This window comes from Meles meles, chromosome 7, assembly GCF_922984935.1.
Source record: "Meles meles chromosome 7, mMelMel3.1 paternal haplotype, whole genome shotgun sequence".
Taxonomy (NCBI): Eukaryota; Metazoa; Chordata; class Mammalia; order Carnivora; family Mustelidae; genus Meles; species Meles meles.
The window spans coordinates 21,487,224-21,509,149 of NC_060072.1; the positions used below are offsets into that span (position 1 = coordinate 21,487,224).

At 35.0% G+C, this 21,926-nt stretch overlaps 1 protein-coding gene across 12 annotated transcripts in view; it reads left to right on the forward strand.

Moving 5' to 3' along the window:
- Positions 1 to 21,926, forward strand: part of ANKS1B (ankyrin repeat and sterile alpha motif domain containing 1B) — a 1,113,728-nt gene that overhangs the window by 135,162 nt on the left and 956,640 nt on the right. For all 12 annotated transcript variants that reach the window (XM_046012089.1, XM_046012090.1, XM_046012088.1 and 9 more), the window contains exons 3-4: positions 9,323 to 9,479; positions 15,629 to 15,925. In XM_046012089.1, coding sequence (XP_045868045.1) covers positions 9,323 to 9,479; positions 15,629 to 15,925 — 454 coding nt within the window. The remainder of the gene's footprint in view (positions 1 to 9,322; positions 9,480 to 15,628; positions 15,926 to 21,926) is intronic.

Consider the following 21,926-nt stretch of genomic DNA (forward strand, 5'->3'; position numbering starts at 1 on the left):
AACTGACAGAACCACCCATGCACCCCCATTTTACTAGTTTTTTTTTAGATGTGGTAATTACTGCCTTAAAAATGTTAGACACACAAAAAAAGTGCTAGTTACCTTTTGTTTTCCCACCTAACTATTCCTTTATTTTGTGAATTGAGACACAAGATCAGGTCACACTTGATTACATTTTATGGCCTTAAAGTTCTCACAAAAGAAACACCCTTTTTGTCATTTATCACTATGACATTTTTTATTTTTAAACTTACTGCATAAACTTAGCATTATCATCCTGTTTGAATATGGAGATATATCTATAACTATCTACCCATATATAATTATACATATAAACATAATGTTTTTTCATTTGGATTCTTAGTATTAGAATTCCCAAACAACATTTCTTTTTATCTACTCCCTATTCTGTATTATATTATCTTATACAACTTGGAATCTTTTATTTTGCTGCGTCTTTTTCAAAATATATTGCTGTACTTTTGTAGAGTGAAAAATGTGTACAGATTCCTACCATCTGAATGTTTTAAAGGAATTACTGTTTACTCTTCCTTGTCCCTGGATCATCAGGAATGAAGGCAGATTAAATCAGCCCAATAAATACAATGCTGATGGCTTCTCTGGTCATCTTAATTGTCTATTAGGGGAATTCCAGTTGGGAAAATTGGAAAGATGTACTATCAGATCTAATGGACAGAAGATTGGGCCTGAGCTCAGAGCTGTACTACTCTCCTTGTTCTATCTTAGCTTGTTATTATAAGCTCTTCTCAAAATAATGTCCCAAAACGGATTAACATTCATATCCATCTGTGGTTTTCAGTGTTTAGTAAATGTTGTATACATGATGGCCTGTCAAATTCTAACTATTGCGATATGTTTCCCTATACCCCACTGCATAATTCATTTCTTTAGCATTGTACAAAGTAAAGATAACTTAAGCAAGTTGATTAGCAATCATTAAGATATAAAGAGAGAGGAATTTGACTAGATATCTTAGATATCTTTCAAGATCTCTTTAATTGCAGATATTCTCTGAGAATTATATATCTCTGCTTTGCTTTTATATGAAGATTCCATCTTTTTAACACTTTCTGGAAAGATTTTACCCAGTGTCATTCTATAGGCATTGGAAAAAAGCAGGAGAATTCTAATCCCATCTTCCTATCTCTGCTAGTTATATATCTTGAGCCATTTAATTAACCCATCTAGGGCTCAGTTCAGTATAATGGATACATCAGCTGGGTATTTTCCATTATTCCTTTCAATTATAATATTTTATGATACACTGTTTTGGTATTTGTGGCTCAGTTATGTACTATGATGCTACAATGTTGAAATTTGAATTTTCATTTAGAGTGTAATATCTCTTTACTTTAGGGCTCCTGGGTGGCTCAGTCGGTTGAGCAACTGCCTTTGGTTCAGGTCATGATCCTGGAGTCCCAGGACTGAGTTCCATATGGGGCTCCCTACTCGGTGGGGAGTCTGCTTCTCTCCCTGACTCTCTCCCCTCTCATGTTCTCTCTCTCTCTCTCAAATATATATATATATATATATAGATAGATAGATAAACACACACACACACATACATATGTGTGTGTGTGTGTGTGTTTATCTATCTATCTGTATCTTTACTTTAAATTACCCATGGATTTTTAAAATTAGAGATAGTTTATTCAATCCTGCCCCCTCCCTTCCCTCATTTTATAGATGGAAAATAAACCCATTCTGGATAAATGACATAGTGGTCACTTAGATATTAAGGTGGGGCTGTGTTTACAGTTTAAGTGTTATAGTTCTAAGTGCATGCTTTTACATTATTATTTTACATTATTATTCTGCATTATCTTCTTTTTGTGGCTATATGCACATCAGTTTCCTAAACTCTTGCTGGCTTTTTTCTGTTCTACTATCTATTTCTGGGCTGCCTCTCATTATCAACTAGTGTGTTCTCATAGAATGTTAATTTTAATATTGGCTTAAGAAAAAATATGTGAAGGAAAAAAATGTCCATAGTGTATATCTCAGAGCCAGAGAAGAATTTTTTTTTTCTTTGCTGTTGCTATTCTCACTTAGCAAGGTAATGAACAATTGATTATTTTGTAGTATTCCCAAGCAAGCCTTAGCAGTCAGCAAAGAAACACATCATTTCCATGTTTGTTGCTATTGTTGTGGTAGCCATCAGCTATAGATTGTTTCCCAAAACATAATGATTTCTAGGCTAAAGTTCATGGAATCATAAAGCTAGCAGTAATATTATAGGGTTCTGTAGCTTCTTATTTTGCTCTGAACACAGGCTTTTCTCCTACCCTCAACATAAAATCTAAACCTTCATACTGCAAATTAAGCCTGTTTTAGATCCTTTTATTTTGTATGTTTTATGGAGGCTCTTGTTTACTTAATCCACAAGTGGAGCAGCATTTTGTACCTGAAATATATTATTTCATAATGAACAATTCATCTCCACTTAGCCAAATCAGGACACAATAGAAAATGTACTTCTATTAGTGATTTCCTGGGTCATTTGTAATTGCAGATTAGAAAATTATTACCTTCAAATGATAGAAAAAAACATGGTTAGTAGAACAAAATCCACTAACAATGATTATAAGTTATTTCAGTAGATAGGCAAGAAACCTCTCTGTTTTTCTTTTTTATAATATGAAGGATTCATTTTTCTCTTTCATGTATTTCTGCCACAAATTTGGCTGTCTTAATTCTCTCCTGAACAGACATTAGCCAGCCAGCTGGCCTGCCTTTCCCTCCTTCCCCTACTTTCTTCCTCCCTCTTTTCCTTTTTCTTTACTCTATCTATCCCTTCTTCTCTTCCTCTCTCCTTTCCTTTCCTCTTTTCTTTTTCTAATCTTTTCTTTTTAATAATAATCTTACTGTTCACTGTAAGTTTTTACTAAACGTGTATTCAATGTCAGTTCTCTTCTCTTAGCAAATTGTTCCTTTTCTTTTTTTCTTGTTAAGTTTCATCTCATTAAGCTATATTGGGCACACTGTGATTCTTGATGGTGTTTTGAGAACTCTCAGCACTAAATTGTTATCATTTATATCCTCAAAATATGTATATTCTTTGTTATGTGTGGGGTTTAAATATTTACTGTTCTTGCTTTTCATTCTTTAAATATTTAATGCTTGGATCCTGGACTCCATTATCTGAAATCCAAACTGTATCTCTAATTATATCTAGAAACCAGATAGTAATTTATGAGTACTTTTGATTTACTCTCTCTTAGGTTTTCTTTACTTTTCTTTTTTCTCTCTTTTCTTTTCTCTTAGGTTTTCTAATGAAAGAAGAGAAGCTCCTCTAAAAATTTATATAGTCTGATCCATAAAGTTTCTCTTCAGTAAACCTAGAAATAACTTTGATCTGATTGCTTCTTTCCTGGATAAGGGTATTAAATAGTTAAAATTTGCTCTACCAGTTACAAAATGGGGTAGATTGTCCTCAGGTTTTTTGACCATGTCAAACACATTTGCAACTCTATTACTGTTAAAGAGAAGTAAAATCTTCAAGAAAGTCTGAAATCAAAAGGGCCTTAATTAATGTGAGAATTTCATTAGTTTGTTAAATACTATAGCCATATGAAGATGATTTGCATTTATTTCAAAGTTCTTTGGACTAGTACTAAGGGAGGATGGATCAAAATAAGTGTCTTTGGTTATGATTTAACTATAGGAAAATTTGCTTTTGAGGTAAAGAAACTTGAATGTTGAACTTCCCCAGTTAACTTAATTTTGCTTAGAACATATCGTGAAACTCCTTAAAAGATATTTCATATGAATTAGAAGTGTATTTATAGCTATCAGAAAATGAAAAAATTAAATATAGTAGCAAAAATCAGTACTTTAAGAATTCCTATTTTTACCTGAACTTATATATTAGCCTTAAGCTGCAAATAAATGAAACAAGATGGGATTGGGAGGGAGACAAACCATAAATGACTCTTAATCTCACAAAACAAACTGGGGGTTCCTGGGGGGAGGTGGGATTGGGAGAGGGGGAGCGGGCTATGGACATTGGGGAGGGGAGGCGAACCATAAGAGACTATGGACTCTGAAAAACAACCTGAGGGTTTTGAAGGGTCAGGGGTGGGAGGTTGGGGGAACAGGTGGTGGGTGATGGGGAGGGCACGTTTTGCATGGAGCACTGGGTGTTGTGCAAAAAGAATGAATACTGTTACGCTGAAAAAATAAATAAAAAGGAAAAAAAAATGTTGCAGTGATTTAAATTGCATTATTATTAAATTTAATTTGATATTTTGTTTTACTTCTGGGAAATGGAATTGTTTTTCTGTGATCTCATTGACCACATTTATTTTAGGATTTTAGAGCAGTTTTTATTTATGAAATGCTATATATAAGAAAGAATGCTACTTTATGATCAAAATATAGATGTTACTTCACTTATTAGCCATTTTATGAGCATTGTTCACTAACATAACTCAATATTTCATGCCTAGTAACTAAGCACAGTCAACATGTTCATTTGATGATACCTTTGAAAGATATAAGGTACAACCTAAATAAAAATGAAAATCAATAGGATGCCTGAGTGGCTCAGTCAGTTAAGCGTCTGTCTTCAGCTCAGGTCATGATCCTGGGGTCCTGGGATTGGAACTTTTATCAGTTGGAGAGTCTGTTTTTCCCTCTGCACTTACCCCTGCTTATGATCTCTCTCTCACTCTCAAATAAATAAATAAAATCATTATAAAAAAAAAGAAAATAATAGTGATTTGGGTAGGATCCTAGTGTTAAATACCATTCTAGTTTAGATATTATTGATAGTACCTGAAATTTAATTTATTCTTAATGAATATGGAGAAAAAGGGCCTGTTTAATACATTATTACTTGTGATATACTTTAATGCATCGCATGATGTATAAATGACAGTTGGTTGAGTAATAATTTAGTTATGATTCAATAAGTCCAACAGGCACATTAAAAAAAAAAAGATTTTATTTATTTATCTGGCAGAGAGAGAGAGATCATAAGTAGACAGAGAGAGGGGGAAGCAGGCTCCCCACCGAGCAGAGAGCCCGATATGGCACTCAATCCCAGGACCCTGAGATCATGACCCGAGCCAAAGGCAGAGGCTTTAACCCACTGAGCCATCCAGGTGCCCCTAACAGGCACATTTTTATCAGAAATATAACTTTATATTTATTAAATATGTTTTCACATTAGAAATCTGAGCCATGATCAGGAAAAAAAAAAAAAGAAATCTGAGCCATGCCATTTCATTAGTTGATATCTGTGAATAGGATGAAAGGTACAACTTAAATAAAAATTTAAAAATAAATTTAAATTTAAAAATGAACAAAGGACATGGAGAAGCAACATGGGGGGGTAGGGGGATAGGAGAAGAGTAAATGAAACAAGATGGGATTGGGAGGGAGACAAACCATAAATGACTCTTAATCTCACAAAACAAACTGGGGGTTGCTGGGGGGAGGTGGTATTGGGAGAGGGGGAGCGGGCTATGGACATTGGGGAGGGGAGGCGAACCATAAGAGACTATGGACTCTGAAAAACAACCTGAGGGTTTTGAAGGGTCAGGGGTGGGAGGTTGGGGCAACCTGAGGGTTTTGAAGGGTCAGGGGTGGGAGGTTGGGGGAACAGGTGGTGGGTAATGGGGAGGGTACGTTTTGCATGGAGCACTGGGTGTTGTGCAAAAAGAATGAATACTGTTACACTGAAAAAATAAATAAAATGGAAAAAAAAATGAACAAATTTGGGGCACCCAAATGATTCAGTTGGTTAAGCATCTGACTCTTGATTTTGGCTCAGATCATGATCTCAGGGGTTAATGGGATGGAGCCCTGTGCTGGGCTCCCTCCCCAGGGGGGAGTCTGCTTCTCTACTTCTCTCTCTCCCTCTGCCTCTTCTCTCACTGGCTCTCTTTCTCTCAAATAAATCTTAAACCAAACAAATTAGTAAAAATGAGTTTAAAAAAAAATGTAAATATAGGGACACCTGGGTGGCTCATTTAGTAAAGCATCTGCCTTCATCTTGGGCCATGATCCCTGCGTTCTGGGATCTAGCCCCGACTGAGTTGATTGAGTCAAGCTCCCTGCTTGGTGGGGAGTCTGCTTTTCCTCCCCACTTCTCTCTCTCTCTATCTCACTCCCTCTCTCAAATAAATAAATAAAATATTTTAAAAAAGTAAATATAATAGTATTCGGTTAGGATTGTATTATTCACCAAAGGCAATTTCATAGGCATACAAATTATTCTTTTCAAATTTACCTATTAGGTAGTGGTAATATGATACAATACAAATGTCAGTGTGCTAGTTTTTTCACTGTTTCATCACTCTTCCTGATAATTAAAGAATTAATGTATATCACATACATTATTAGAAAATGTCAACAAGGATTAAGCCAAAGAACAAATTAAACTCTGAATGGATTTCATGAAAGTAAAAGAAAATAGGATTGGTAACCCATGAAACTTTACTCATTACCCTTTGAGAGTAAGTACTTTTAGAAGTTTCAGATTATTTTTTTAATTGGATAGGCATTGAGGAATAAAGTTAAGAACACTTCACATAAGTTATCTTTCTCTGATAAATGAATTTGGAGAAGGCTATTTTGTGAATAGTATAAATTCTACTTTTACATTCAGATAATTAACAGTGTCTTTTTGGTATTACCTTTTATTTAAATGTTTAAATGTTTCATTAAAAAAAAACTGGGATTGTTAAACATTGCTGCAGGTTGCCTTGAGAATAGTGTTTGTTAGTATACAATTTTACAGTCATACCTGTTTTTTATTTGATTCACACCAACCCTTTTGAGACTGGCAGGAAGATGTAGCCTCTGAATTCTATTTTAACAATATCTGAAAGACTGACAGAGGCTATTTGATTTGCCCAAGGTAACCAAATGGGTAAGTAGTAGAAAGTTGGAACTCTAAAGCAGATATTCTGATTTTTAACTGCTTTTAAAATTCATTGGTATTGAATCCTTCTTACCACATTGTAATTAATCTTCTCAGAATAGAAGACACTATATGGTAACTTTTGCTTCACAGGGAGGTGAGGAGAAATGTATGAAATGTCAAGTGTCCTTCTGATTTTCAGATTTGTTTTTGCAAAATTTTGGAAACATTTTTTCAGATTTGTTTCTTGCAAAATTTTGGAAACATTTTTATTTTTAAAGGATTTTGTTTTTACTTGGGAAAAGAACTAATATTTTTGTACAGTGCTTTAGTATTTATTGAGTGGTTTCTCTTTTGTGATCTCATTTAAAGTTTTACCAGTCTTGAGCAGTAGGCCTTAATTTTTATGACAATATCCTCTACAGAAAAGAAAAAGAAAGACAATACTAAGTAATTTCTCTAGGGTCACATCATTAGGTAGTTTGTGTAGCTAGGACTCAGATTCAAATCTTCTAAATTCAGGTTTTTATAAAATAATACTGGCTCTTAAGAAGAATATAAAAGTGAGATTTTATTCTTACTTTCTTTAAAATCATATTAGAAAATTTAGGACTCCTTGGAACTTTCTGAATGTTTCTACAACATATTCTTGGTTCTTTCATCATGATTTCATACATTTATCTATTAAGTCCAATGTTTCATATGTGGGGTAGAAAGAATAATTTTCCCTTTCCCTTCTAGGTTCTTGGCTGAGGAACCCCCACTCCTCCCGTAATAAAAAGGTAGATTAACGGGAGAAAAACAAGTTTAGTAATATGTATATCTTTTGTACGCATGGGAGATACCCAGAAAAACTGAGTTAACTCCCACATTAAAAACCATTTCCTGCTAAACATAAAATAGATGTTTGTTGGGGGAACTAGTTATGGGAGGTTATTAGGAAAAGCACAATAAACAAGTTATGGGGTTGTTACTTAGATTTAAGTTTCTGTCTTCTCCCTTGATAAGAGTTTCTAGAGATTTAGAGTCCATTATCATTTTCTGGTACAAAGAGGGAGACTCCCTACAAATGGAGTTTTCTTTATAGATTTAAATGTCTCTTACAAAAAAATAACTTCTATTTTGTTTTCAGAGGTTTAACAACATCTACTCTTTCTTAGAAGTAGTCAGCTGAAAATAATCCTTATGCCAAGGAGGTATATTTTGGGTTGGTATATTCTCTCCTTTACAAGTTTAGATCACACTCTGGGCATTCATTATGTTTTATGATTTACTGTAATGTTTGTATCATGTCTATTTTGTGTGTTTATGGGGAGGTAGCTATTAGAGTTCTAACTTTTATTCAGACTTCCTCCAATTTTTCTTGTTACTTTACATTTAAAGTCTGGCTTCGTGAAATATTTAAATTTAGCTCTTTGTGTTACATTCGTTCTTAGTACCAGTGATTTGTTATATACGAGAAAGAACTTTAGAATTTATTGTAACTGTGTGTGTGTATGCGCGCGCACACACACACGTACATACATATGTATTTGTATATGTGTCTGGGATTTCATTTAGTGAGTTAATAGAATTTGCTTCATAAATGCTTCCATTTTTAAAGGATTTTAAAATGATTTTGATTGGTTGATACAAAATTCAATATAATGTGTGCCATAAATTAATGTCTTCTTGATGTTGAGTATTGTAGTTCAGAATTTTTACTTTGAAAACTTGGTGGGGGATTGAGTACAAAGTGCGTATAGGTAGGGTATATTGAGTATGAATTGATACTGGATCAGTGGTGGAACTTGTCTAATGAATGAATTTCCTTGAAATTTTTTCTTAAGGTTTGAACAGAGAGGCAAAGAAGTGCAGAAGTATGAATAGCACATATTCAAAATGTGTGTCATGGCTGAAAGTTTATTAAACTCCCCACCCCCCTTTTCTATTGTGCTGTCTGCTTTCTATTTTATATGCCTCTTCAATTCCTTATTCTAACTTTCTATAGGAATGATGTATAAATTACCTAAATGTCTCTTAGTAGTATGATCTTTGTGTGTGTGTATGTATAAAGAGTTTGATTATCCTCCGCTTTTCCTCAAGTGTGCACTATTTGAGAAAAACTCCTTTAACAAAAATAGAAAGAAGCATTTTTAAAAAATGTTTTACTTATTTCATTCAGTTATGAAATTAGGTAAGTTTTGCCCAAATGAGTTCCATTCAGTGCTTTCATTGTTTATTTAGTGTTCTGTGTGTGTATGTAGGGTCGTGGTAGTTTTCCAGGTAAGTAAAATAGCCAAGTATTAAGTGGGCTAATAACTCTTACACCAAATTTTGTATTTCTTACTCTAAATTTCCAGCCAGCATCTAGTATACTTTCATAATTATCTATTCAATGAAATCTGTGTGTTTAGTATATTTTCTTTTCTGTTCTTTTTTTTTTCCTTCCAGGGATATAGTTCTCAAACTACTTCAGTATGAGGCATCAACAAATGTAGCAGACAACAAAGGTTATTTTCCCATTCACCTGGCTGCCTGGAAAGGAGATGTAGAAATTGTGAAGATTCTTATTCATCATGGACCCTCACATTCCAGAGTCAATGAACAGGTGCATTTATCATATATTTGCTCTTGCTATAGTTTTGCGAGGTTTGCAAAGGCAAGGCTACATTGAAGAATTATTTCTGTCATTACCCTGCCAAAGACTTTTTCACTGCTAAATTTCCTAAAGGAGAAATAGAAAAATTCTTTGGCACTTCTATTACTTACATAGGTACTAAGTTGGGCATTTATAAAGATACTCATTGACAAGAGAATACCACATAAAGGAAGTAACTGATACTTTTGCCTAACTTATATAAGCATCCATCTTGTAGTTTTTGAATATTTGAAGATAGAACAGAATTCACATTTGTAATACGAATTAGAGCTTCTCTTAATAAAATTTTAAATATTAAAGCAATGATAATGGATTCATTTTACAATGTTTTCCATTTACTTAACACTTCCACAGTACATACAGTTTTGTGAATCAGAATTCAAAATACAGTATATGCAATTGGTAGTCATATATTAAGTCAAAAATTTCCTGTATGTGTGCCTAGAGTATGTTGAGTAAAACATAGCAGCAATATACTGACATAAAGTAAAAATATTTTCAAGTGCATAATATCCATATTACACATAGCTGACATATTAAAAAAAGAATGCCATTCTCATTATTCTAAATAAAAAAGACCACAGATTTCTGAAAATAAAATACAGGCCCCTAATACAGTATGGTAACAAACATCTTGAGCTCTGCATGCCCCCTACTGTTCCCATTTTGTAAAACTATATTTGAAAACCAGCATTCAGTCCAACAATTGAATTACAACCATGGCATTAAGCTGCAGGTTGGCAGTTGTCCAATATCAATGCAAGTGGTTACTCTAGGGCAAGAACATCTGATGAAATGCCATTAGCATACTGTTCAAATAAATATAGACTTTGCCGGCCTTTGACTGAAATTCAGACTGAAGAATAAAAAGTAATACTGGCACTAGCTATAAACACGAAAGGGAAGAAAAATACATTTCTTCCCCTGGAAAAATGCAGTTGTAGAAATAAAGTTCTTGTAAGTAGGAAAAGTGTATTAATTGAAAGTGTCTTAATAATTATCACAAAATTTGTATGTTTATAGGTTATAAAATGAAGTGTATTTTATGCAAATACATTCATAGATTCAATTTTTAAAAAATGACAGATATGCCTGTCTTTATCAGCATATCATGCTAAAGGGAAATTTATGGGAATGCTGTTTTGTTTTTCAGAAAAATCAAAAATTAGAAGATCGTTTGTGAGATGAGCCATCTGGTGGTTATTCTTAAAACTGTCTGAATGCCCCAAAGTGAACCTGAAATAATAAGATGGAAAAACAATCCAAGGTTAAACAAGGGGATGTTAGTTTTTACAAGCAAAATACTTCCTAAATGACATGAAGATAAGAAAAAACACTTAGAATTCATTTGTATTTGAAAGTTGCTTTGTCTTGTGGTTTCTACAGGAAGTAAATTGAAAATTTCTTGAGATTTTTAATACCACGCTTTCAGTATTTGTTTATTATATATGTGGTACTCTTTAAGTGCTGACACATTTGTGTCATCTAGTGCCATTTCTCCTAAATTTCTGAGGTGGGAATTTTATTTTTGTAAAAGTAACTTTTCATTTTAGCTTTATTTCTTTTTTTTTCTCCCCTCTGAATGGGGTAGAAATGTACTAGTTACTTACAAACCTTTATGTATTTAAGCAACAGAGGGGAGAAATGAAAATAATAGTTAAGATATATTGAAACATGGTACTTGACAAGCCAAGCGCCATGCTAAGCCCTTTCACCTGTATTATGTTATTTAATTAATTCTCAACAACCCTTGAAGTGATATTATCCCCTCTCATTTTATAGATGAGAAATTAGGCTCAGTAGGGCTAAATAACTCATCTAAGATCACACATTACTGAGTAACTAAAGCTCAGACTTGGACTCTAATTCCGAAGCCCTCAACAATAGCATATTGGTATTGTCATCATAAATCCTTCTGTTTACTATATGCCAGGCAGTGTGCAAAGTACTTCATCTGTTATCTTAGAAAGCTGATGAAGTAGGGATTAATTATTTTTTCCTGTTTTATATGTGGGAAGCTACTTTAGAGAGATTAAATAAGTTGCCCATGATATCACAACTACTAAGAAATGCACTCAGTATTTGAATCCAGGTTTTTCTAATGCAAAGCTCAAGCTCTTAACCAATCTTACTCCATGTTATGATAGTAAAACTATGTATAATTGTCAGGGCTTAGTTCTGATTTCTGAAAGCCATCTTTGGTTTCTAACACAGCTTTCTTTCAAAATAATTTTGTCTTATATTTTAATATTCAAAGTTTACAAAGCATTTCCTTCATGCTATTTATTTCTTTCTTAAAATATTTATTTATTTGACAGAGAGAGAGATCACAAGTAGGCATAGAGGCAGGCAAAGAGAGAGGGAGAAACAGGCTCCTTGCTGAGCAGAAAGCCCGATGTGGGGCTCAATCCCAGGACCCTGAGATTGTGACCTGAGCGGAAGGCAGAGGCTTAACCCACTGAGCCACCTAGGCGCCCCCATGCTATTTCTTTTGATTTATAAGTTATCCTCTATGGTTTGTAGGAAGAGTAATATTCACATTTTGCAGATAAGATAAGAGAGATCAAGTGGTTTACTCTTGCTAGTAAGTGTGTGTCAGCACTTCAACATAGGTCACCATTCTATACTGCCCTAGAATTAGTGGTCAATTTAGGACAATGTAATTTTGAAAAGAAAGTTGACCTTGTGGTTTTTAAAATTCCTACATCCTTCCTCTCTTATGTCAACTGATTATTTCCTTTCTTTGATGTATGTATATATTTGCATTTTATGCTTCTCTGTATATTCATCTCCTCCCCCTTTACCTTTTCTTCCTTTTTTTTTTTTTTTTTTAAACATTAGGGCAAAAACACGAGTAGCCCTATCTCATAAGTATATTCCCTTACCATTTACCAAAACTCAAACCTAACTAATGTTAGTTTCCATTAGTTTTGCTATGAAGCAAGGTCTTTTGGTAAATATCTTTTGTCCGCCAGTTTTGTTCTGCTCCCCATGGTCTAGAAATAGAATTGTCCTAATTTTTTGGAGAACACCCATTTGGTAAAAAAGAGGTAATTCAGAACTGCTAAAGAATGTTCTTTGTAGACATACTCGAATTATTAATCAATGCTTCTTTACAGTCTGTATTTCAAATGCGATTCTTTTAGATCACTTGTTAGTATAGACACATGTATACAATCATGTCTTTTATAAATGTACCACAGTTGTCGTTTTTCTGATGTGACAGTGTAAGTATGTGTTGATTGTGGATAAACTCTGAATATTTTCTCCTAAGTCTGGCATGGTTGAAATAATTTTTCTTGAGATCTGAACAATCTAATTGCTGTTTATAGAGAAAGTTTCAATTTTGCACTTAAAATTTCCTATGCTAAGGCCTATGCAAATGTAGAAATGTGTTTGAGGAATTGTTTTGTAATTGGTTCTTCTTTTTCTCAAAGAGGTGCTATATTTTGAAAGTTGAATTTCTTTCCAACCATAGGAAAATTTGATTTGGTCAGAAGGCATATTTCTATATCATATTTTTATGGTATAAGGTAATAGATCGATTTTCTTATCAGGCTTATAAAATGTAAATAAGAAAAATCAAGGAATGTAGACCTGTGTAGACTTGTATGTAGTCAGTTTCAATGAGGAAGTAGACTATAGCAACACATTCAAACTAAAAACAAGAACGACTCCTTCCAAAATGATGGAAAAACAGTGCCTTCAGCTGGATTCCCCATCTATCAGATCTTAATTTCTTGTCGATTGTCTCCAATGGATAGGTACTTTTTATGGGTTTGTCCATTAATACTTTGATTTGGAGGGGCGCCTGGGTGGCTCAGCGGGTTAAGCCTCTGCCTTCGGCTCAGGTCATGATCCCAGGGTTCTGGGATTGAGCCCCGCATCGGGCTCTCCGCTCAGCAGGGAGCCTGCTTCCTCCTCTCTCTCTGCCTGCCTCTCTGCCTACTTGTGATCTCGGTCTGTCAAATAAATAGATTAAAAAAAATACTTTGATTTGGAAGGTAAAGTAATAAGAATTTCATAGTGCTCATTAATTTTTTTTTTTTTTTTTTTTTTTTTTTGCCACTCCTCTCTTTAAGTTTTTAAATTCTCCCTCTGCTCTTAACTCTCTGCTCTCAACTTACCTGCATCCTTCAGCCAGAGCAAGTCTGAATTACTTTTGGGGACATTAAGATTTGCTTGGGTTTGGACCCTACTTGTCCTTTTATGTGGCCAGAGCAGCTATCTAAGTAGCTAGTTCTATTACAACTCGGTTGGTGTTCTTTTGGGCAAAATCTAGAAATTCTGCATTCATAACACTAATTTCCTTTTCTTCTCTGGCAATGTAGCAATACTTGGTAGGCGTTGTGGTGTAGGGGAAATGACAATATATATATAGTTTTTAGACATTCAGCAAATGACAGTAGTAATAGTTGTTATCATGGAAGATGGTATTAAGAGCAGTGACTTTAGTGGGGTGCCTGGTTGGCGCAGTCGGTTAAGCGTCTGCCTTCAGCTTAGATCATGATACCAGACTTCCAGACTTCCAGGATAGAGCCCTACGTTGGGCTTCCTGCTCAGTTGAGAGTCTACTTCTCCCTTTCCCCCTGCCCTTCCCCCTGCTCCTTTTCTCTCTCTTGCAGACTCTCTCTCTCAAATAAATAAATAACATCTTTAAAAAAAAAAAAGAGCAGTGACTTTGGGTCTAGACTACCTACGTTCAGATCCTGGCCCCTAGACTACGGCTGTAAATTTGAAGGCTAGTTATTTAACTGCTCAGTACCTCAGTTCCTCATCTGTAAAGTGGCAATAAAGATAACAATAGTATATATCTCAGAGTAAAGATTAGAGCACACAAAAATGGACTGTACCTGTGCCTGGTACATAGTGTTAGCTCTGATGATGGCAGCCTCTTTCTCTTCAGAACACTTATTCAGGATCATTGCATTTTTGTTGCTAAAATTTCTTGTTTACATTTCTCCTGACTGATCCTTCTACTTCCTGACATAGTTACATGCAGTCTACCTATACCACCCGCCCAAATGGACTGAAGGGTCCATCTACCTTGTGACGGGGTTTAGTTTTCTCTGTTTTAACATTAAAAAAATTTTAACTCCAGTGTAGTTAACATACAGTGTTATATTTGTTTCAAGTGTACAGTATAGTAATTCACCAACTCCATATATTACTCATGGTTAATAAAGATAAGTGTACTCTTATTCCCCATCACCTACTTCACCCAGCCCCCCCACCCATTCCCCTCTGGGAACTGTCTGTGTTCTCTATAGTTAAGAGTCTGTTTCTTGGTTAGTCTTTTTCTTTGTTCATTTGTTTTGTTTCTTAAATTCCACGTAAGAGTGAAATAGTATGGTGTTTGTCTTTCTCTGTCTTATTTCACTTAGCATTATACTCTCTAGATCCATCCAAGTACAGTTTTTATCTTGCTAAAGTTTAAGAAAATCTTGATATTCAACTGAAACCCTTATTAGGTGCATATGTAACACTGTGATACTCCTTGTAACTTGTCTGGCAGTGGGTTTAAGTCTGCCTCTTAATCCATAATTGTATTTCAAAAAGATGTGATTTAATCTTAGGGCCAGTATGTCTTCATTCTCTTTGCGGAAGAAGCAATAATTTGTGCTTAGATGGAAAATAAAATGAAACTTAATTTGGAAAATCTTTCTGTGAATCTTTCATTATCAAGAATTTACCATCTCAACTGTCTTTTGGAAAGCCAGTCTGTTCAAAGTGGATTATAATTGTTATTAATCTCTCTCATTAACAAATGTCATCAAGGCATGATGCACACTTCAGATAACACTGACCATCTGGGCCCAGCAGGGCCACTGACTAAGATGCCTAAATTATTTATCACTCCCAGAAGTTGGAATATATGATGCAGGAGAAAATTTGATTTTTCCCATTGAAATGATTAAAAAATGTGATATTTTGGTATAATAAATGATAGATACTTTAACAAATATACTATTAGACATACTTATTAAAATAAATAAATCTTAAACTTACATTTTCAAAGTATCTCTGGTTTTAAATTACTGCTTAGATTTTGATAATTAAATTTCTGAAAACTTGAATCTTATGTTTTGTCTTAATAGAACAATGAAAATGAAACTGCTCTGCACTGTGCAGCTCAGTACGGACACTCAGACGTAGTTGCTGTTCTCCTCGAAGAGCTCACTGATCCTACCATCAGGAACAGTAAGCTAGAAACACCTTTGGATCTGGCAGCTCTCTATGGACGACTTAGGGTGGTCAAAATGATCATCAGTGCACACCCTAACTTAATGAGCTGCAACACTAGAAAGCACACGCCACTCCACCTCGCTGCTCGCAATGGTCACAAAGCAGTTGTCCAGGTGCTACTGGAAGCAGGGATGGATGTGAGCTGTCAAGTGAGTCTTCTTTTCACTATGTTTTAAAAGTGGTGATTCTCTTGCTTTGCTTTGAGATACAGATGATATAATTTATACGTAGAAATCTTTCCATTTTTTAATTAAGTTGTCTGCAAATATTTTTATAACTGTTAAATTCAAGACCCTGTGCCATATACTGTTGGGAAATATGAAGAGACACAGGCATAATTTCTAACCTCATTCTAATTTTAGGGCTTTATGTATGAAAAATTATCACCAGGAGCCTGTTGTGTGTGATATCATTAGTAATTGTTCACTCAGTGTCGGACTCACTGCCTGACATATACTAGGAATCCAGTCAAAGTTGAATGAATGAAAGAATTAATCAAAATTCAATTTAATACTTTTGAGTATGTAATTTGTGTTTAATATATTGACACATTTAGAATCCATTTTTAATAGCCCTCCTGTGGGATTGAGAGCTACTAAGTTCCAGTTAAGAGATATGGAATCAGATTCAAAGAGTTAAGAAAGTTGCCTAAGGATGTACAGTTGATAAAGCTAGAATATGCATTTATACTTATTGATTAAAGTCTGGGTCTCTTTACACAATAGAGTACTGTCTATACATGAGTAATGAAGGAAAAATCACTACCTAAGGGCAATCAGGAGGAATTTTATTGGAGAGATGTGATTTGAGTTGAACTTTGAAGCATGGATAACATTTGCAAAGGTTTCTTCACAAGGAAAGGGCAACCTACTTCTTTATTTTTAAGGGCAACTTACTTTTATTATCTGTTTCAAGTTAACTCTAATGCCAAGGTTAACTTTTTTTTTTAACCACCTTTTCCTTTTATTACTGTTTTTTGTCTCTCAAGTCAGTGGCAGCATTCTTATCTTCCAGAGACCCTTTTGGTTCCTGTGAGGTTGTGTCCTTCTCCCTTGTGTATTAGAAGCTATTGCTGTCTAACAAAATGTCTTGAAACTTAATGGCTTAACACAGTAACTACTTATTTAGCTCATAATTCTGTGGTTGATGATTTAGTCTGAGCCTCACTGGGTAGTTCTGTCTTGGCTGGGTTCTCTCTCTCTCGTATGTCTGGGGTCAATTATAAGTCAGTTGAGTGCCTTTGCTGTAGAGATTGACTTTAAGTTGCTGGGATAATGGGTGAGGTTGTCATGTGTCTTTCATGATCCAGCAGGCCACCCTGGGCTTGTTCACATGACAGTGGTATGATTCTGTGTGCATGCATGTGTGCACAAAAGAGATGGAGAGAAGGAGGAAGGGAGCAGGATTATACAAAGTCTCTTGAGGTCTAGGCTGGGAGCAAGCATCCTGTCTTTTCTGCAGTGTTTGATTAGCCAAGAGGTCACAAAGGCAGCCTAAATTCAGGATTGGGAAAACAGATTTTACCTCTTAATTAGAAGAGGGTGTGAATTGTTGTTTTTGTTTGTCTTAAAGATTTTATTTTATTTATTTAACAGAGAGAGAAATCACAAGTAGGCAGAGAGGCAGACAGAGAGGGGGAAGCAGGCTCCCTGCTGAGCAGAGAGCCCGATGTGGGGCTTGATCCCAGGACCCTGAGATCATGACCAGAGCTGAAGGCAGAGACCTAACCCACTGAGCCACCCAGGTGCCCTGAGGGTGTGAATTGTTAAAGGGGTGTAAATACCCAGAGGGAACATTCCAAGTGTTGTTAGTGCTCAAAATTGTGGGGTTACTTTTCCTAGGAATTGTTTAGAGGTTGAATTTTGTTTCTCTTTTGTTTTCCACTGAAATTTTAAAAATCTTCGGCCTTCTCATCCTACATTTCAGGCTGGCACCCTAAAACAGACATTTCATTGGAGTTTTGCCTATATTATTTAGCTATTTGGTATTTATAAAATCTTTTCTTAATTTTTTAATTTATTCTACTTTGGCAGCCTTGAAAATAAACAGAAGAATTTTTTCTAGTCCTCGTGTTAAAAAAAACGCAACTTTCCCCTCTAAAATAAGATAGATACATGTTTACTATTGTAACTGACTCACAAAGTTACTGTCTTAAAGTGTGTTTAATGATAAGCTAGATGTTTATTGTCTTGTCTGAATGTTGAATTTCTGTAATCTAGATTTACTGCTTTCATAACATTTCTGGAATATTTTTAAAATATTTTTAAATATATAAAATAAATAAAATAAAATAAAATAAATATTTTAAAATATTTTAAAAATATTTATTCATTTGAGAGAGAGAGTACACAAGCCATAGGAGAGGGACGAGCAGACTCCCCACTGAGCAGAGCACCTGATGCAGGTTTGATCTGAGGCCTCCAGGATCATAACCTGAACCAAAGGCAGACTCTTAACCAGCTGAGCCACACAGGTGCCCCAGACACTTCTGGAATATTTCTAAACTTGATGGCACAGATTAGTTCATAACCAAGGACTTCACTATGACTGAGATCAGTAACTCACTTCATGTCCATGGCCAAGATCTTTCCATATTTTGTGCTGATGACATGGCAAAAAGAGAAAGAGTCTAGCTTCAGTTTTATATATGTATATGCTACATCTTTTTTATATAAAATACTACTCACTACATTTCATGTTTCTGAAGAATTAAAGGTAAGTAAGATCTCTGCCCAAAATTTAGTGGAGGATACAAAAACTTGGAAGAATTACTCCTGTATATGACATACTAAAATAAATAGTAGGGCAAAGTGCTATGGAGATATCAGTGAATAAAACATAGATTGTAAGAGGGAGGAATTGAAGAGACATAGAGTGATATTTGAAGAAGAGCTTGAAGATTTTTAGGACTTTGAATTTAGGTATAACTTAGCTTGCAGATGTGCATTATTTGGCTAACCAAGTATTTTAAAATACTGAATTTGAATGCTTTTAGATGGGGTATAGAACTTCCAAGGTCCCAAACTCTCTCTTTCTGCCATCTTCTCTCATTGCAAGATTCATTCCTTTAGATTTTCTACTTTGCCCTAATAGCATTTGGGTTTGTTACTCATATATCAGATGAAAGGGGCAAAATATGTTCAGACCACTCTAAACACTTAACGAGAAACATCAGGGCTGGTACCCGAGCAGAGTGGGCAATGTTTTGTTATTTATGCTCCCTCTATGATTTCATCCTGAAGGTTTCCAAGAGGTAGAATTGACAACATACTCTAAAATATATCTCAATGAATTGAATCTTCTAGTATTTAGTTAGCCTTAGTTGATGTTTTGCTTTTGTTATTTTTGCTTTATTTATAGAAAACATTTTTTGTTTGTTTCATTGCCATTGCCTTTTTTGGGTCAGTGTTTAATTTTATTATGCCATTCGAATGAACTGTCACCAAGTTTGCCTATCAGATTCACTGCAAAGTTGTTGGATTTGTTTGTTTGTTTTGAGATGGGGAGAGAGGGAGGGGAGGGACAGAGAGGGGAGGAGAGAGAGAATCTCAAGCAGGATCCATGTGGAGCCCAATGCGGGGCTTCATCTCATTACCCTCAGGTCACGACCTGAGCCAAAATCAAGAGTCAAACTTTTAACCAACTGTCACCCTGGTGCCCCCATCCTGCAACTTTTTTTTAATATTACATTTAAAGTAGAAATTTGTTGATATTCTTACTGGGTGAGAGTGAAGAATACTGGGTACTAACCTTAAATTGTTTCAGTGGCTTTAATATTTATTTAATTGTTTTAGTTAACGAATTGTAAATTAGCAGTACTAAAAATAATGCTCTTTGGTAAATTACAGTGATACACATTTAGACTAATTACATTCAAAACATTATAAATAATTATCTAAAATTTAGAGATGACTTTAGAGATTGTCTCTTTTTTTGTAATTGCAAATGTTTTAAAATGTGTAATTTATGTTTGTGTTTTCTCTATAAGTTTTGATTTCTTCTTCATTTCTCTTTGAGCAGTTTTGAATTATAACACATATTTTAATTAGTGAGAAAAACAATTTAATTCCCGATTAGGTGATTTCATATTATATTATTGTATAAACCCTTTAGTTTTAAAGGATTTCTTAACAAAGAGAATCCATCATATTAAGATATTAAGAAAATGGGTTTTAATTGGCAAGATTCTCTTGAAATTAGCAATTATGTCTATGGATTTCAAACCTGATTTGGGTAAGTAGGTTGTGATGGTCTCTTTTTATGCTAGTGCTTTAACCGTGTTTCTTGTAAGTTTCTCTTATTAAAATTTTAAAAAGTTAAAGTACTAGCAAAACATTTAGTCAATTGGATTTTATTTGAATATTAAAGAAAATGAAAGTAAAATTATAGAAAATTAATAATGAGGAATAGAAGTTCCCATGCTAGGAGCTGTTAAGATGTAAAGCTGAGTAAAGTACCATTTTTGTTCTTTAAGTGCTTCTAGTGACAGGAGAAATATGTGCATAAATGGATAGATTACACTTTAATAATCCATTCACTTCTTCTTCCCTAGATGATTATTTAAAATTTCTCCTTTCTTCCCAAAATGTTAACACTTCCCTCCCTCTTACACTCTGTATTCATGATTTTGCTTTGCTTCGCTGAGGAAACAGAGGCAATCACATATTTGTACCACCTGGATTTGCCAGTGGATATTTATCTGTTTTCCTTCCTGGTGCTTTAAATGAACTTGGTTTATTCCTAAGGATGACTCATCCTTTACCTGTACACCTGATCCTCCCCTTAAAATACTCTATATATTTTCCCCTCTCAACTGCGTCACTCCCATAAGGACACAAAGATGTTAAAATATTTCACACCTTTTAAAAAAAAAACCTCTCTCTTGAACCCACATTTCCCTCTAGCTCTTGTTCCCTTTCTCTAATCCCCTTCATAACAACATATTTAGAAAGAGTTGTTTTTACTCATTATATCATATTTATTTCCCTCATTCTCTCTTGAAACCACTCCAGCTCCCTCAGTCTGTTAAAAGTCTTTGTTTTTCCCGTTGGTGAAGGTGACTAATGGCTTCCGTATTCTTGGATCCAACAGCCAATTGGATTTATCATTGACTTTGACAAAGTAGATCTCTTTCTTCTTTCAAACAATTTTTTCTTTTAATATCTGAGTCACCATTCTCTATTTCTTCTCTGCTCCTTTTCGGTCTTACTTCAGGGAGGGTAGAGTCTAAGACTCTTAAATGCCTTCCATCCAGCCTTCCAGCTAGATAAATCTGTCAGATCTCACAAACAGCTCATCCATAGGAGTTGCTTCAGAATTAAACCTTTCTCCAATCTCCCTGATATGAGGACATGGAGAAGCAACATGGGGGGTTAGGGGGATAGGAGAAGAATAAATGAAACAAGATGGGGTTGGGAGGGAGACAAACCATAAATGACTCTTAATCTCACAAAACAAACTGGGGGTTGCTGGGGGGAGGTGGGATTGGGAGAGGGGGAGGGGGCTATGGACATTGGGGAGGGGAGGCGAACCATAAGAGACTATGGACTCTGAAAAACAACCTAAGAGTTTTGAAGGGTCAGGGGTGGGAGGTTGGGGGAACAGGTGGTGGGTAATAGGGAGGGCACGTTTTGCATGGAGCACTGGGTGTTGTGCAAAAACAATGAATACTGTTATGCTGAAAAAAATAAATAAAATGGGAAAAAAAATAAAATAAAATAGGGGGGAGGTGGGATTGGGAGAGGGGGAGCGGGCTATGGACATTGGGGAGGGGAGGCGAACCATAAGAGACTATGGACTCTGAAAAACAACCTGAGGGTTTTGAAGGGTCAGGGGTGGGAGGTTGGGGGAACAGGTGGTGGGTGATGGGGAGGGCACGTTTTGCATGGAGCACTGGGTGTTGTGCAAAAAGAATGAATACTGTTACGCTGAAAAAATAAATAAAAAGGAAAAAAAAATGTTGCAGTGATTTAAATTGCATTATTATTAAATTTAATTTGATATTTTGTTTTACTTCTGGGAAATGGAATTGTTTTTCTGTGATCTCATTGACCACATTTATTTTAGGATTTTAGAGCAGTTTTTATTTATGAAATGCTATATATAAGAAAGAATGCTACTTTATGATCAAAATATAGATGTTACTTCACT